Source organism: Lasioglossum baleicum, chromosome 4 (assembly GCF_051020765.1).
Source record: "Lasioglossum baleicum chromosome 4, iyLasBale1, whole genome shotgun sequence".
Taxonomy (NCBI): Eukaryota; Metazoa; Arthropoda; class Insecta; order Hymenoptera; family Halictidae; genus Lasioglossum; species Lasioglossum baleicum.
The window spans coordinates 4,390,477-4,407,775 of NC_134932.1; the positions used below are offsets into that span (position 1 = coordinate 4,390,477).

At 43.2% G+C, this 17,299-nt stretch overlaps 1 protein-coding gene across 4 annotated transcripts in view; it reads left to right on the forward strand.

Annotated features, from left to right (window-relative positions):
- Fstl5 (follistatin-like 5) overlaps positions 1–17,299 on the forward strand; it is a 122,177-nt gene that overhangs the window by 88,962 nt on the left and 15,916 nt on the right. For all 4 annotated transcript variants that reach the window (XM_076421387.1, XM_076421386.1, XM_076421389.1 and 1 more), the window contains 2 exons: positions 3,048–3,143; positions 12,603–12,738. In XM_076421387.1, coding sequence (XP_076277502.1) covers positions 3,048–3,143; positions 12,603–12,738 — 232 coding nt within the window. The remainder of the gene's footprint in view (positions 1–3,047; positions 3,144–12,602; positions 12,739–17,299) is intronic.

Below are 17,299 nucleotides of genomic sequence, written 5' to 3' on the forward strand. Positions count from 1 at the left end.
AATAAAAACAAGTATGCCAACAAATAAAAAAAATATTTCCTTGCAGGCTAAGGATGTATGCATATATTCCAAGAAAGTTTGTTAACGTACCACTAATAGTTTTGTTAGAGAGTAAATTCATAAAGTACCTTCTTAACGTTTCCCTGACAATATCTTTCTCCACGCTGGACAACAGTTGCATTTAATTAAATGTTATGTATAAAGCAAATACTGCTGGCGGTGGATATTTAACGATCCCTGAATAAAACATAAGTGTCGCGACAAATATATTGGGTTGGGGACAAAGTTTCTTCGTATTTTAATGCGGAAATGAATCACATTTTTTCCATGTTTTAAATGGAGTTTATTCAATCAAGTATGTGCCGTTTTGATCGACCACCGTTTACCATTTTTGAGGTAAAATCGTGATGCCGTCACTGTAGAACTTCTGTGATTTCTCGACGAAAAAAAACTTTTTAAAAACCACGCGTATATTAAAATGCACTAAAAAGGCTCCACGCTTTTATTTATAGTCACTAATGCCTAAAAAAAATATTTTCTCCTATTTAGTGCATTTTAATGTAAGCGTGATTTTGAAAAAGTTCATTTCTATATATTTATTTTTTCGAATTTCTTCTTCGTTTTCACTCAATGTCGAGACGTAATAACTTTTGACTAACTCAACGAATATCACAATTTCTTGTCTGTAATTACTAGACTGCGGATCTTTATGCAAAATAAAAAATGTTTGCATTGATTGCAAGACAGGGGAGCCCAATAAAAATTTCACTATTCTTTTAACGATCTTGTTAACGTGAAACTAATATACTGGTGGCCTTAAATCGTTTTAATACCTGCACTGTTTTAAATTGTACCTACCCATTTTTGTCATAAATGCATAAAATCCGCAGTCTAGTAATTACTCTATGATGTATCAGCTTTCAGACGCACTCGAGTAATGCCAGATCCGATTAATATTAACAGAGTTATAACGTGGTAAGACCATCTATCCGGCGAATACGAAAAAAACCTTTCCGCCAACCCAATATGCATATAAACTGCAGCAAAATGCGCGATGCAATCGCGGGAGACTCCGCTCGAATAAATCTATGTTTCCAAATAAAGTAGAACGGCGTTCTTCCCCGCAAGCCCAGAAACGTTCTCGAAGCTCGCCCGTCCTGTTTTCCGCTATAATCTCCGAGCGATTCGCATTTAAAAAATAGGTTGCCCCGCACACGAACGTGCGGTACAATATTCCAAGAGCATCGAGCGCGAACGCTCGGAAAATTGACACAGAATCTGCCGCGGGAGGACGATTAAGAGTCAAATTTAAAATATGCAAATCCGTTTACAAGTGATTTCAACGCGTGTACTGTTTTAAGTGCATTGTAATGCATCCACGGTGCCTGGCCTCGGGCCGGGCTTGTAAGTTCGCTGAATTTCCTATGCATTATGAGCCGTCCCGATAATTATTGTTTACTCCTGAAGGTATTTCCAGGCTAAAGTAATTAATGGGAAATTAACTTGAATATGCATCGCGGGTACGCGCGTATAAAGGCAAGAGCGTATTCCTAACGCCCTGATATCATATGCATCGAATAAGTGCGGGACGTGTTGCGTAGAGAAAGCGACAGAGAGAGAGAGAGAGACATCCTCCTTCAAAAACGGGTTGCGTGTGTCTACGAGAAAAATCAATTTCGAAAATTCGCTCCGACGTCGCTGCGCCCTGAATCGACAATGTGTCCTGATTTCGCGGATTTTGGCATACGTTCCTGGGCTCGTGTTTGTGTTTCTAATTCCCGGGCCATCGGTGTACGAAAATCTGTCGGTGAGAATTCGCTGAGAGCGAGTGTTGACCGTCCGCATCCGAAGGAAACATGAAAAATAATGTCCTAATCACTGTTTATTTGTTACGTTTAAGAAGAACAATATCAAAGAGTGAAACGAGAGTCGCGAGCACTGGGCCCTCCGCCAGCAATCCCCTTCCCAGGGGGGAAAGAATTCAATTTCGATCGGAATACAATCAAAAAGTTGCAATTCGTAGACAGAACGTGTACACAACGGACGAACACATTATTTAACACCGCGACACACAATCTAGTTCTCCGAGGAGAACGTTCTCGGTATTTTAACACATTGTCGACCGGAAGGAACGCAAATTGTCTACAGCGAGCAACGGTCGGAAAATGAAAAACGCCAAACGGAGTCTAGCTGCGACGCGATAAGAAATCCTCGTCGACAAAGGGTTAACAGCGAGAAACCATCGGTTCTCGCGCGAGAACGGTGTCCTGGAGCAGGAGAAAATCAGCCGGCAAAAAGGATTGGCTTCGCAGATCGTCGACGCTGCTCTGGCAAGGAAACGTTTAATCCGGCGATGCACTCTCGAGAATCCTAAGAGATTCTAATCGAAGTGGGGTCTCGTTGGCCGGATAATTGAAAGCCCGAAGAGTAGATCAACATTTATTTGCCGGGCGTGTTCGGCTCGCGTCCCGATAAATTAACCGATACTTCGTTTCTCCGTCGGGTTTTATTAACGCGTCCGGTCCGCGGGAGGATTTATCATCGTGCGTGAGAAGGAAATGAAATCGCGCGGCCCCGCAGACAACAAAGTTACCACCCATTTCCCCCTGGTTCTCTCGAGGTGTTCTTTTTTATTCCTCGTTCTGGATTTCCCTCGGATTATTTCTCCACGGGGCCCCCCGCGGCCTCCATTGAAACGGCTCGAAATCGCGGAACTATTAAATTGTAAAATATTAACCGGGTCCCAAGTGCCGCGGAACGCCCAGCGGACCGACCGTTTCAATATTCCCGCGACATAAATATCGCAATTTTCCCCGCTGGTCCGTGTCTCGCGTCTCGCTCCCACTTTCGCTCAGCGCGGCTCTCTCGCTCGCGATAAATCACGCGCGCGGATCACTTAAACGCGCTTTTATCCTCCGGCAGGTGGCAGAGGAGAGAGAAAAAAATACGGTCGCGTCGGTCGTCGCGTCGCGCGGGCAACTGTAATTGAAATCGATCGATCCCCATCGCGCGACGTTTCTATTAACGCTTCACGCTGTTTGTTTCAGATGAGACGCAAAGCCCAGCTCCCGCCTTTTTGTTTCCTGCTGCCGGTGCTCGTGTCGATCGCTGCGACCTGTTTCGTACCTGTCGCCGGCCATAAGGTAAGTACTCCTGTCCCCGTCACCTGTCCAGGCTCCTGCGAAAATACTGCTACTTCGCGCCTCCCGCGAAACTAGTTTTAGCACATCGCGGAGCCTGTGTTGCGATCAAAGTCGCCAGATCAGAGTAATTGACTTGAATTCAGGGGAATCAGGTACCCTCTCCCTGCGTCACCTGGCCGCACAGTGGAAAATTTCAACCCTGTATCTCGATCCGGAGGGTAGTTATGGGGTAAAATAGAAAAATCAGTTTTTGGCCTACTTCCTCTAGTTAATGTGAATTCTGAAAAAAATCTGACACATGTCAAGAACCCAAATACATACTTTGCAAGTGGTTTCAGATTTTTAAAGTGAAAATCCTGCTTGTAAAAAATCAAAAATCGAAAAAATGCAGATTTCACATGGAAGTTCTAAAGCAGGGGTCGGCAAACTACGGCCCGCTAGTTTAGTAACTAAACAGTATTACATCTAGAAATATCAATCACGTTTCCAACAACTCAGTTGGCTCGGCGCATTTAGGCGTTCGACTGTGGACCGGCCTATCAATCAATTTAATTGTAAGATGAAAAATATAAAACCGATCGTTTGACCGGCAGTGGTAGGTGTTCAGAGTTAAGAAGGACGTCAATTGATTTTTTCAGAAGAAATTCTCAAAGTCAGCAAATGTTGCGGAGAGTGTACAGAAGAACCACCCCTTAAATTCGTTCCGTTATCTCGCCAGCGACAGCGGCGATTATTGTTGTGACACCGTAGTCGGTATTCCACTGTTTACTCGATGTTTCAGCGTGAATGTAATATTCCTTCGTCGTGAACAAGCTTTATCGACCGCTTTACAATCGCATTGACATTCCCGCCGTGACGCGGATACTAGCTTGTAAAAACTGGACCCGGTTTTAGTTTCGTCTGTGGCGAGACAGAGGAATAGCGATGAGCGAATGAAAGGGAGAGATAGAGAGACAGAGTGGGAGAATGAGGGAGAGAAGGAGAGAGAGAGAGAGAGAGAGAGAGAGAGAGAGAGAGAGAACCGAGCCACTAGCCACTGCAACAATAGTAGAATTGAGTCTACTGCTCTCTGTAATCGCATTGCCAGTCCCAAGTGGTACAATTATAGGAGGGGAATTGTGAATTTGCTTTCGTGCATACGTAATCTTAAACCCATACTTTCGCCCACGGTACTGGAACTTGCAATTCTGTTAATAATATCGCCGTTATAAAACCGATTATATGTTAATGCGTCTCATATACGTGTAACGGGCATTGACGTTTAATTGGCCTCATTTATCCGGCGCGGTTTGATCCCGGATTTGATATTTAATCACATTTGTATTCCATTTTATTGCCGACGCTTCTTTGCCTCCGAAAGAAAATCGCAGAAAGGATTGTCTCCGCAAGAATGGGAAATTTCGATAATTTTAGACCGTGCCCCGCTACGGTAATCGCAAAAAAGAATGTATAATTATTTGATAGCACACACACACAATTCATACCGCATATCGCACCTACCCTCCTTTCGCGCGCGTACGTTTCGAGTAAAATCGTTTCTACCGTACTGTGAACACAGAGTACAACGAGTTTTATAATAATAGGCAAGAAAATAATTTCTATTGACAAAGATCGACGCAATTGTGCCGGGCGAAAGCCTGGAAGCTCCGACTACTTGGTTCGAGCGCTGAGTAAACGTCGAGTGCTCGAGATACATCTGTAGATCATTCATTAGATGATAAGGTCGCGAATTAATTAGCGAGGTAGGAGCGGCGTTCTCTGCCGCGCGACGTTCACCGTTGCCGCGACTTCGCTTCTTAATGCAGAAAATCACTTGGCCCGCGCTATCTTCCGCGAGGTAATAGAATGCCGAGCCAAACCGGGGAACGCTTTATGTTTGTTAAAGACCGCGACGTCGCGACTAACAGGGCCAATTAATTATTTTAGAATTTCTCGGTTGCCGAGCGACTGCGCCGAACCTAGACGACAATGGCTTCTGGTTTTGTGGCGAACAGCAGAAAACGCCGGGGGAGGGGGACGAGGATGAAACACGGGTGTCGCGCGCGCGAAAGTTCCTGGGAAGATCCGTCACGGATCGAAATCAGAAGAGCAAGCTCGTATGGAAATTAGCCCGGCTACACGCGCGCTCGAATTCAGTTGTCGAGGGTTGTTTGCATTTACATTTATCATGGACGTCGAGCAATCAAATCCGCTTCAGGCCGCGGCGAATTATCCTCGCATCCTACGGCGAGGGAGGCACGGGGACAAATGCCGGCACCGATCCGGCCACCTATGTGCTCGGGCAAATTCTGGCACGCCAACAATTATGTTCGACTACACAGCGTTACACGATCCACGAGACAAGTGGTGTCCAGCATAGTGCTCTGCCACATGCATCAGAACAAACACTTCCGGTCAACATTAGCGGAATGGCTAGCATACGCACTTCAGCAACGATGACGGCACATCAGATCACTACTCGTCACTGATTTTACACACAGTGCCGAATCGCAAAGCCGTTTGCGTAAGAATCTTTCACCATTCGCGTGGAATCATCCCCCAACAGCGGTAAAAGTGATTTTCAGAAACTATTTGATTGCACGTGGATACAATTTCTTGGGATTGATACATTGCATCCCTTAAGCTACAAGAAAATATGTTTGTCTTAGTTGCATTTGTTTATTCATTCGCTGGGCAGCGTGCAATTACGTTCGGTACACGAGTACAGGGTCTGTCCGGAAAGTAATGCGACCACATTTAAAAAAAAAACATCTATTAAACATATAGGTACAAACCTTTAAAATTCTTCAAAGTCAGATCCTTGGGCGTCGACACATTTTTTCCAGCGTGATTTCTATGCTTCGAATGCTCCCTGGAAGGCGTTATCTGAGGCCTCTCGTAGTACCCTCGTAGCAGCCTCGTCGAGTACTTCCAACCAAAACTTTTCCGTAGATTACGGGGAAGACAGTAAACGGTACTTCTTAGTTGGATCACAACACTTCTTCAACCCCCGTACAGTCCTGACTTGTCTCCCGCCGACTTCTTCTTGTTTCCAAAAATTAAAAATGTGCTAAAAGGATGCCATTTTGAAAGCGTGGAACGCGTCCAGGAGGCTGTGACGAGGGTGCTACGAGAGGTTCCAAAAAACGCCTTCCAGGGAGCATACGGAGCATGGAAATCGCGCTGGAAAAAATGTGTCGACGCCCAAGGATCCGACTTTGAAGAATTTTAAAGGTTTGCACCCACATGTTTAATAGATTTTTTCTTTTTGTGGTCGCATTACTTTCCGGACAGACCCTGTACTTGTTTACGATACAAAAGGACATGAAAAATTGAACGAGTTCTAAGCTACAGAATTATTTTGTATGATAATTATTTTGTTGATACAGATCATCTCCTGGTTAATGTGCTTACATAGTTGTTCTACAGTCACCATATAGTTTATAGCACAAAGAGCACTGGAGTGTTTTATCTTTTTGTGAAACTATAAATTACAAAAATTATTAAAAAATTTATTAAATTAAAAAAAAAAGTTTATTCCCACAATTATAAAAAAGTTATTCCGGTTTAAAGAGCGTACGAACGCTTTTGTGGGCCACTGTACCGTACCGAATGCATCATAACTTTGCTGTTCCTTCGAATCCATCTACGGAAATTCTGGCAGCATATTTTTCGAATGTTGCACTTTCGATTCATGCGGGAAATATCGATTTTTTCAACTTATTATACGAAAATCCACCATAGAGATTTTCTCATTTGAATCCCCGGGCTTGGACGAATTTCAGGTTGAATCACCAATTCTGAAGAGATCCTCGAGTTTCGATGCTTGGACGTAAATTGCTGCATGTTGGAAAGAGCAGGATCGGATGAATCAGAGGTGTAAAGTGTAGAACCGCGTGTTCGTCGAACACTTTGGCACCAGTCTGTCTTATCTCCAGTCACCGTTGAATTCACTTCATTTAGCGTGGCTGCGCTTCAAAAAATTGATAAACAACGCAGTGAGAACGGTCTCCGAGTATCATCAATCATATAATAGTAAATATGCTGCCCCGAGAAAGGGTTAATAGAATCCGTGGCACAGCTAGATAAGCGTTAACTGGTTTTTTTTACGCGTTCGATGGAGAATTTGAGAACCGCGCGGCATTAATTTCCATGCGTGGTTTGCATGCCGCGTTTATCCCGGCTTCTGGGTCACGTTCCGAATAACAACGGCTAATAGAAAATGTACGCTATTTTAGCAAATCGTATTTGAGTTTGATCGATTATTACCGGCGCGGCAAGTGGGTCACTGTGCGGGCGGAATCCATTCGAAGAAAACCGGTTATGCCATTTCTTGCTCGAGAGGGGGTTGTCGTGAGCGAACATTGTTGAGCTACGCCGATGCGACGAGTTACAGGGGATGGTTCCGACAACGTCCACAACAATTCTTCCGATGTCCTTTGTGAAATTCCTATTGTGCTCGCCATGCAATCGGAGCAGCGGCCGTGTAATGTACATTTCTGATGCGCTGTGTTGCTTATCATTCCGCTGGCTAATGGAACGTCAAGCTGCATTTTATTCATAGACCTCTCCCGCGCCCCGAAAATAAAACCCGCCGGGAAAGCATTATTCTGTCCTCCGGAAACACGGGGTCGAACTATTTGGTGTGTTCATCCTACGGTTAATTTCGTTCGCGCGACTGATTCGGCCAATGTGAAATTAACATGGCTTTTTAAACACTCGTGTAATGCTATTAGTTGGCCGGAAGCTCGTGAAATGATAATGCGACATTAATGGAAAGATGATCCAATGCTGTTTGTGCTCGTGATGTTTGACAACGTCAAGCGCGTACGTTACGAAATTTTAATTTTATATTTTGCAAGCGCTGTGCACACTGAAGTATATTGCGGATCTTTATGCAAAATAAAAAATGTTTGCATTGATTGCAAGACACAGGAGTGAAATAAAAATTTCCTTCTTCTTTTAATTATCTGATTAACCTGAGAACCAATACACACACGTTGATATCTTTAAATATTTTTAATATGTTCACTGCTTCAAATTGTGCTTACCCATTTTCGTCATAAATGCATAAAATCCGCAGTCTATTTGTAACATAAGGATACGTTTTTGAAAATGATTTTACTGTCTTTTTCGACCTTTGGCGGAAATACAAGCAGGCTTGATCAATAATATTATTTTCAGGTTTTCAAGTGTCCCCAGCGCATTTCCAATCATCCCCCTCAATCATCGTTCCTCCACAAATATTACGATCGCGTCCAGAATTATGTCGAACGCACCACCGACTGAATAATTGAAAAATGATTGAACGTGTTTAATTCCATAGCGTTAAGTGATTCGCCGTCGACCTACAAACATTTTTACTGTATCGGGATACGTGTTCGAATCCTCTCACTCTTTCACTTGTATAGGAAATCGTTGTTCGGAATGTCGAGATTTACAGCATACGACGTTTCTACAAGTTTACCAAAGAAATGAATATTCATGTGGCTCCTCCTATGTCTTCCGATTAATGAAGACAACAGGATTAACGTAAGCAAATGCAAGAAAGAACAGCCTGTCGAACCAGGGCAGATCCTTTAGCATAATCGCGTCGATCAGGAGCACTGAAACGTTTCGAACACGTCGCGTAGAAGAGACAGGGACCGAAACGAAAGCGGTGAAAACGGGAAAAGATACGGGAAAATAGATCTCGTTCCTCGGCTGTCGTCTGTCTACCTGCGTGCCTACCTGCTCGTCTGCCACGGAAACGCACAATATTTCTGTGGACAGATTTATGGATCAACCAGGTGCACAGCATGAAATCCTTTTTCCTCGCGCGTTGTCGGCATTTTTTTGCTCCTCGGAGAAGCACCGGGAGCTATCGACGCCGTTTGCCGGAGCGGTGTGGGAGGACGCCGAAACGAAAGACAGGAGACGATGGCAAAAAACTACAGAGCGAGAAGTAGTTGGATTGGAAGAGAGAGGCAGAGTGGGTGGATGGGTTTGTTTCGAGGAACTCGGGCCACCGAAAAAGTGACGATAAACAAAGTCTTTCGCGGTTTCTTCCGGATCCTGCGGCTTATCCTCCGGTCCCGGAGAGAAACAGTGGCGTCGGAATCGCGATAAGAACCGTAATATACCGGGCGATACACGCCGATCTTTTTATTTAAATAACAACCGGAAGTTGGACTTGCGATTTTTCTTCGCAGTCATTTGTAACGTCGACTTGGTAGTGTGTCGCAATTTTTTGAACAGAAGATTTTTATTTTAATACAGTGGTATCTCGGTATACGACCTTAATCCGTTCCTGATGTTTGGACTTATACCGAATAGGACGTATGCTAAACTAACACTCCCATAAGAAGTAATGTAAAAATGATTAATCCGTTCTAATGTAAAAAAAAACTCTTATTGATATCTACATTAATGATGCCTACATGAATGGGGTTGTAAAATAATTTAAACACTGTTTAAGCATCTAAATAAAACATGAGATTTTATGATAGATTTTTAAATTTAAACTCTGCTCAATGCTAAAATAAAAAAAAGGAAACAAATGATATTCTATTCTGTGAAAGAAGAGTCTCCTTGCAGTAAAGCCTGACATTCTGGTGTTTTTTCTTTTTCCGTATTCTGTCGCTTTTCACTAGGTTCAGCTGTTTCGACTATCCTTACTTGTATGATCAGTCAGTTAATAATACATCAACTCCGAGTATAATTGATTATTCATTTAATTTTTCAAGCAAACTATTCAAGCAAAATTCAATAGTCTTCAGTATTTAAGCTGTTCAAACATTCCATCCACTTCGGTGATAATAAATTAACACGGAAGCTGCGCACTACATTCTCCGAATCGGAGGTGAAGAAAGCATCAATTTGTCGGAACGAATGCCAAGTGAGAAAATTGAAGAAATTCAATCGGGCTGAAAGAATATTGACCGCTAATTTCGCCTTTGTTAAAAAATCTTCCGGTACGCTCCCGGCCGCGGTGCAAGGGGTGACGGGATAGCCGTCAACGTCAATCGATAATGCAAAATAACGCGCGTTAATACAGCAAGTCGAGGAACCAACGAAATCGCCGGCCGTAATTGGATCGAACGCGGGCGTCGAGAACACGCTGCGAGAGCGTGTAAATGCATTCTTGCATCAAACGAATTCGCGTTTCTTTTTTCCCCAGAACGAATTCGTCGTTTGTGCGGCGTGCGCTCCGCCGCAGCTGATCGTTGGCACAAAGCCGTAAACCGAAATATGCGGTTTCGAAATCAAATACACTTTGACACCGGCGGAGTAATTATAATTTAAATCTACATACGTGTAAGTACGTGGAACACTGGATGCACGGAAAACTTTGTCGGCGTTATTAACGTCGCTGCTGCAGTTGCGCGTTCTAGACCTTCCGCTTATTTCAACCGTGTATTACGTAGCCGCTAGGATGTAGATTGAAGTTTCGACCGAGTTAAAAGTGAAAAATCTAGCGTATATATTTGCTGCGCGTGAAACAGTTACAATTTTTAAAATACACACAGTTTGCCACGTTCCGCCGTTACAGTGTTTGATTATTCCTCTTTTAATATACAAACACGCGAAAGAAAATATTACGCGACGGTGTTTGTATCATGGAGATTGAAAAATACGGTTCTATTTTCGTTTGCGGAACATAAATAACGTAGCCGGACACAAAATTGCCACTCTTCGGGTTCTCGAGGCCTGATGGTCCTCCCCGGGGGAGTTTCACAGTGATTTTTAGCCACTCGTGGATCCCCTCGGATTTCCACAGCCCTCGCTACACCCCATTCTCGATCCTCCTGACAATTTTCAATCGTCTTAAGAACACTTCGACCATTTGTAATTCCCCGGACGATCTTGAAGCCAGTCTGCGATCTTTATTCATCCGTCGACGCGGTCTTGACTAAAGTCGACGTCCAGATGCCGGATGATCCTCGAACGATCTTCGAAGAGTCGTTGCTACCGCCTCGAAACGCCATAACCGAATGAATAATCTGCCGAAGTTCCAAACAGCTGTACTTGTTCCAGCCGTAGCCGAAAGTAATTGAAACCACTCGTTCCGCGAATGAACAATCCCAGGGAACGCTAATGGAGATACGGAACTCCCGGCGTGTCGCCATAAATCTGCCGGTGAAATAACGCGGGCCACGGGAACGAATGGCTTCTGGAACTACTCATATTTTCCGATGTCGCTCTGATATTTCAGCTTCGTATATTAACCCCGAAAACTTAGGGGAGCAAGGCGGCACACGAATCGGACTACACCCGCGACCGATTCCCCGCGTTTTCTTTTACCACCCCCGATCCCCTTTCACCCCAGGCTGATGACACCCGGCCCCACCTATATCCTATCGCATTCCACGCCATGAAAAATCGAACAGATAGAAACCCGACCCGCTTGGGGCCGGTCGTTCGCCCCCGCGTTGCGTTTCTTACCCCCCTAATATCGATAGTTTGTCATCCCCCGCACGGAGGACGGCCGCTTTAATGTCTCGGCCCCACGTCAGAAAACAATGACAAGCAACGCCCTACTTCGAAGGGAATCACCGAGGCCGTCGCGAACATTGGTGTATTCGTAACTTCACACGGGTGTTCCTATCAGTTCCTATTTAGAGCCGTCAGATTTCGACAGTTTGTAAGATCGGTAACCGTTAGATTGGTCAAGCGTTCCTATTTATAACACATCACTCAATAAGTCCTCGGTCTGACACATACATATATGGCAGCATCGTTGACAGACTAACCTTACGTTTATCTACGATTTCGGTAAATTCACGACCGCAAGAGGTCATAAAGCGATGGCGGGCACCGTCTTGCGGTGCTTCCTTAACGGTGAACGATCGTAAACGGTATTATTGCGTCACGTTACCGGGAACGACAAACTCCGACGGTCATCCCCTCAAACAATTTTCTATTTCATCCGGGGCCGAGTTAAAAAGCTTCTATCGAGGGCTTCCAGGGGCCGAAGATTCTCTTTGGCAAGAAAATTAATTTCCATGGAAGATAGGAAGGGGCCGTTATCGGGAAGCGCTCAAACACGCAACGGAACTATTCGCGTTCCGGTAAAAAATTCCTCGTAATCAAATCTCTTGTGCGCGCGCGCGGCACGGTACTTCTGAAATTTTAATAAAAGGTGAACAGCGACGGGGCCAATTTTAGTCGGGTGCCCCGGCTTCTTTCTCCCTCCCTGGTAATAGGATAAAAACATCCCCTCGAGGGTGTACACAGAGGCTCGTTCTGATTTTCATGAACGATGCACTTTTTTTCAAGCACGACCGTGCCTAATCGTGGTCTCCATCGATTCTCTCGACACCTACCCCAAACTATCCACGCCCCTCAACCTACTCAGAGCTAAAACCACCACCACCCAGCCACACTCCCCCCATTTGACTCTCTTTTCTTGACCCTCTCGATTTAACCCAGTTCTCTCTCTCTCTCTCTCTCTCTCTCTCTGTCTGCGGTTCTTACGTATGCATTTTTCATTCCTTTCAGCACTCGAGGCGGCATCGAGACTTCACTATGGCCGAAAGCTACGATGCGTCATCGTCCAAGAGCGACAACCCCACGATGACGATATCGCCGCCGATCGATCAATCCCCGCTTCCCGAGGAGTCATTCTCGCCTGAAAGTAAGTAACGATTAAATCTGGCCGCGTGGAATTTGCGGATAAGACTCTCTTTGTGGCCCCGAGTGCCAATGGAAGATTAATCGGAACGTACGGAAACCCCGATATCGCGCCGCGCCGCCCGAGAAATGTTGGGTCCTCAAAGGAATTAGAATGCTCTGCCTATATCAATACCCAAGTAACTACTTCCTACTCCTTTGTGAAATCTGTTGAACTTCCCTCTTGACAAATAGCAAAATTGCTACATACATACTTCTAATTTCCTTAGGCAATTATTTTGCAGGGTGACAAGAAATAACGGAGTTAATCATTTCTTATTAAAGAAATCGCATAAAAGTTTAAAAGGTCCCATAAAAGTTTCGAGTCGCTGAAAAAATCTCTGCGCCGGGTGTGGGACCGAATGACGCCAGAAGAGCTGCGGCCCATAGCCGAAAATTTCAAAACACGTCTGAGCCTCTGAATCGGCTCAAAGGGTGGCCACTTCGAAACTTCTTAAATATATGAATACTAAAGGTCTATGTTATGGTTGTTATCATTTGGTTTTTCAAAATTCGTCGATTTGACAGAATTATAATAAGAAATGTTTAACTCCGTTATTTCTTGTCACCTTGTATTTGCATCTTGCGCGCCGAAATGGCTGATTACTAGAACAATTACCCGGCCCTACTCGTGAAATATTTGGGATGATAAAACACAGGAAAAATAAAGTAAATTCTTTACGGAGGACAAAGATCTTTCAAAGGTAGCTTGAAAGTGTCTTAAATGCAGGCGCAGGTTAGACGAAATCTTGTACAGCATTCTTTCAAGCCGTATACTTTGTTACGATACATAGACTTTAACAGCCTTTTGCATATTTTCCTCATTCTACTCGACGTAAATTCTTGTCGGCGTGCTCTAGCTCAAGAGAGAAAAACTTTGAGCTTCTTGAAATTTTATCAAACGCTTAAATCACGCCGGCGCGATTTAGGAAAGCGTAAAGCAGAGTCATTCGAGAAACTTTTCGACACCTTATGAAATGCTTAGTTTAATCTCTGAATGAATATTAATATATGGTGCTAGGAATGAAAGGAATTTAATTAATATATAAGAGAATATACTGGAGGCATTTTTATAATTGTATAATTTTTATAATTATTATCATTGAAGAGTATTTGTATTCGTTTATTGAATTCATTAGACTTTGTCAGTTGATGGAAAATATGCAGTGTTAGATTTTTAATTCAATTTACAACAGTACTGTACAATTATTGTTAGCAACATGTTACGGTGACAATGAATTGTTAATGCAATATTTACCGCTAAATATCACACATAGTAAATAACAACGAATTAATCCATGGAGTAGAATGCGCGTGCATTTGACAACGTTCCCCAGCATACGAAGAAGTAATTAGTGCCTCGTGTTTCAACATTTTACGTTCTCCTGTTACAATTTCGAAGATTCGATTGCACTCCTGCACAACGAAACGTTTCACAATGCAACAATCAATATAGAAACCAAATATTGACTAAAATGTATGGTTTGCAGAACAGTTATTTTATTTGTTCAGGAAAATTTAATTGCTACATAGAACGTGTAGAACGAAAATTTTTAAAAGAGCCATTGTTCACTAGACAAATAGAATTGCGCAAGGGTGCAGCGTTAGAATGTTTGGGTTTTCATTTGTACGGTCCTAAATATTCCCACAGGAGGTAGGAAATTTTAATTGCGTTGCTTTCAATGGATTTCGAGAACGAACGAAATTGAAATATCGCAGTAACGTGAAACCATTAGGCAAAATACTAAAAAATCGAGTCGTTAATTGAGTTGGTAATTCGATCGTTGGCAGAATTTAGTTCGCGCATTCTAAGGGCGGTTCAAACGTACGAGCATCGAATTTTACAGTCATCGAAAACAGTTTGACTTTGAACCGTAAAATATATATCGTTAAATATGTTATTTCGTAAAATATTTTCAATCATTTACACACCGGAAAAATATGTTTCAATACGTCTCATTTTAGCCATTTTAAACTCATTTTAAATAAACACAATTCTCGGAATCACGATATTTTAACAAAATCTAATTTTCATTTTGCTGTGCTTGAATATTTTAAAGAGAATTTTTCGGTGAACGTGTGCACCTGCGAACCGTCCATTCATCATATTGATGGTTATCGACGAAAAGTAAAATGGGAAGTGGGAAGTCTGAAGAATATGGGAAACCGTATTAATTTTCATTGCCCTATCTTTTCAATAAATATAATTCGTCGAGAAAATGAGGACAAGTCATTGCAGAAGTGTAAGGCTGACGAACTTTCCCCGAAAATTTGAAGAAGACATTGACATTGCTCGCGAGCCAGCTCGCAGAATTTATTCTCATGGTAGAATGAGTTTCGCGAACTCGAATTTCGTACATCCGTGTAAAAGTTTCATTAAAAGCAAGAATGTTATTTCGTACCACGTACGGCAAAAAAACATGGCTCGGATATTACGAGGAGGATACACCAACTACAAGACTCGGCCGTTGCTGAAGCACCGTTCTGCGAGGAGACTAAAAATTGAAAGGGACCAACAAACGCGGCAGCACGCCGGAAAAAATTAATGAACGCGTTTACACGCGTTTGACCCGAGGGCCTTGCGCGGGATGAAAAAATTCGGCCATTAACGTCACCTCCACCGCGAACTTTATTCCCTGCATTCGCGAATACCTCTCTGAAAGCTGTTTCCCGATGCTTTTCTTCGAAGACAAGTCGGATGTATTCCCTAATTGAGTCATTGTCCGCGGTGACTATGCATACAATTTGCCGGGCACAATGAGAACCGCTCCAAGCTTGGATCCGTTTCCACTCTCGGCTTAAAATGGCCGATGAAGAGGGATAATATGTGTTCACGATGTTGAACATCAATTATAATAACTCTTCATCTCGGGAAAGTAATCGAAAAGTTACTTGATCACATTTTTATCGAAAACCAATAACACATTTGTACATAATTACCGCCGCGTTGCTGATTTTATCACAGAATTCCGAGAGTCGCAACACACTTCGGGGAAGTTCCCGTTCCACAGGAACTTAATTGAAATTCTCTTCTCTGCAAATTTGCACGCCTGCTATCTAATTATTATCTTTTGCGAATAAAACTGTCGACTTCGAACGAATTGTTATTATTACATCCATCGCAAGAATTCCTGATTTTAACCCTCATATCGCACCGAGGTTGAATTCGTCACATTTTTTCATGTACTTGAACCCTTGAACCTCTTTGTCCTCTCTATTTATTTATTTATTGCTTTAAGCCTTCTGTCCTCTTTAGTAATCTCCAAACCGAATTCCACTATTTCAGGTATCCTTTGACTCTACGACCTACATACTTTTTTAAAAAATCATACCAATTTTCCCCGAGGACCCAAAATGTCTTAAGCGGTACAGTATTTACTATTTTCCAGATTTTAAACAATTCCTTTCAAGCTCACAATGACGACATTGTCCCTAGACAGGAAATTCGGCGAAACTAAATCGCGATTACAAACTGTAAGATCTACAAACGTGATCCGGAGGCAGTATAAAAAGCTCAAAGCAGAATTGTAACGCGGTCGCGAGCCGTGCGAAAAAAAGTTAATGGCCTCGCGTACGCGAATATGCTTGAGGAAGCCGTTTCGCGTGGTGCTTTTCTTCGAAACAAGTCGGATATTTCCTAATTGAGTTATATTGTTCGTTGACTATACAATCGACCGCGTACAATGAGGACCGTTCTAAGCTCGGATCCGGCGTTTTCACTCTCAGCGGTCGCTTAAAATGGCGGACAAAGAGGCCCGGTAGTTTCGGACAATGCGTCGCGTAACGAGATTCGAATAATCGTACCAATAATAAACGTTTCTGGGATACCGGGACGCTATCTCTCCGTCGGATATTCGTTTCACAGGTATTGTATCTTGAGAATAAAGCACACCGCGACGGTGATGATCAATGCGCCGATGATTTGAATGCCGACGGACACCTTCGTGGTTGTTTCTTCTTCCGATTCGCGAAGCTTATTCAATTCTGTTCGCGATTCGGTTCCTCTTCAGGATAAATTATACGCCGTGACGATCCCGTACAACACCAGCCCGAAAATTAGTATTATTACAACTACGCAAATTATCGCGCACATCGTACGTGAACATCGCCAGATGGAAAAACCAACTTCATTGATTCCTTTGTTCAGCATTCGCGAGCAATTTCCGGTTGAGCTAGAGGAAAGCTGCCAATATCGTAGCACTTGAAAGATTAGGTATGCATTTTTGAAGGAGTATGTAGGTCAAACGATGTTGTAGATCAGGAGTGATATCTTGAGGTCTTCCATAGATTCCCAAAGGAAGGTTGGAGAGGACTACGGGTAGGGAGAAGGGTGAAGGGGATCTAGGATCAATCAGACAAAAGTTTCTTGTTTTTTCGCATAGAATCCGAATCCGTAATAAAAAAAATACCATGTTCCATTTAAAAAATGTAACTTCCGGTCTCAATCACCTATTTCCGGCCGGAACCGGAAGTTAAAAATATCACCATTTGATAGAGCGCATCTGATTTATAAAAGAAACACTTTG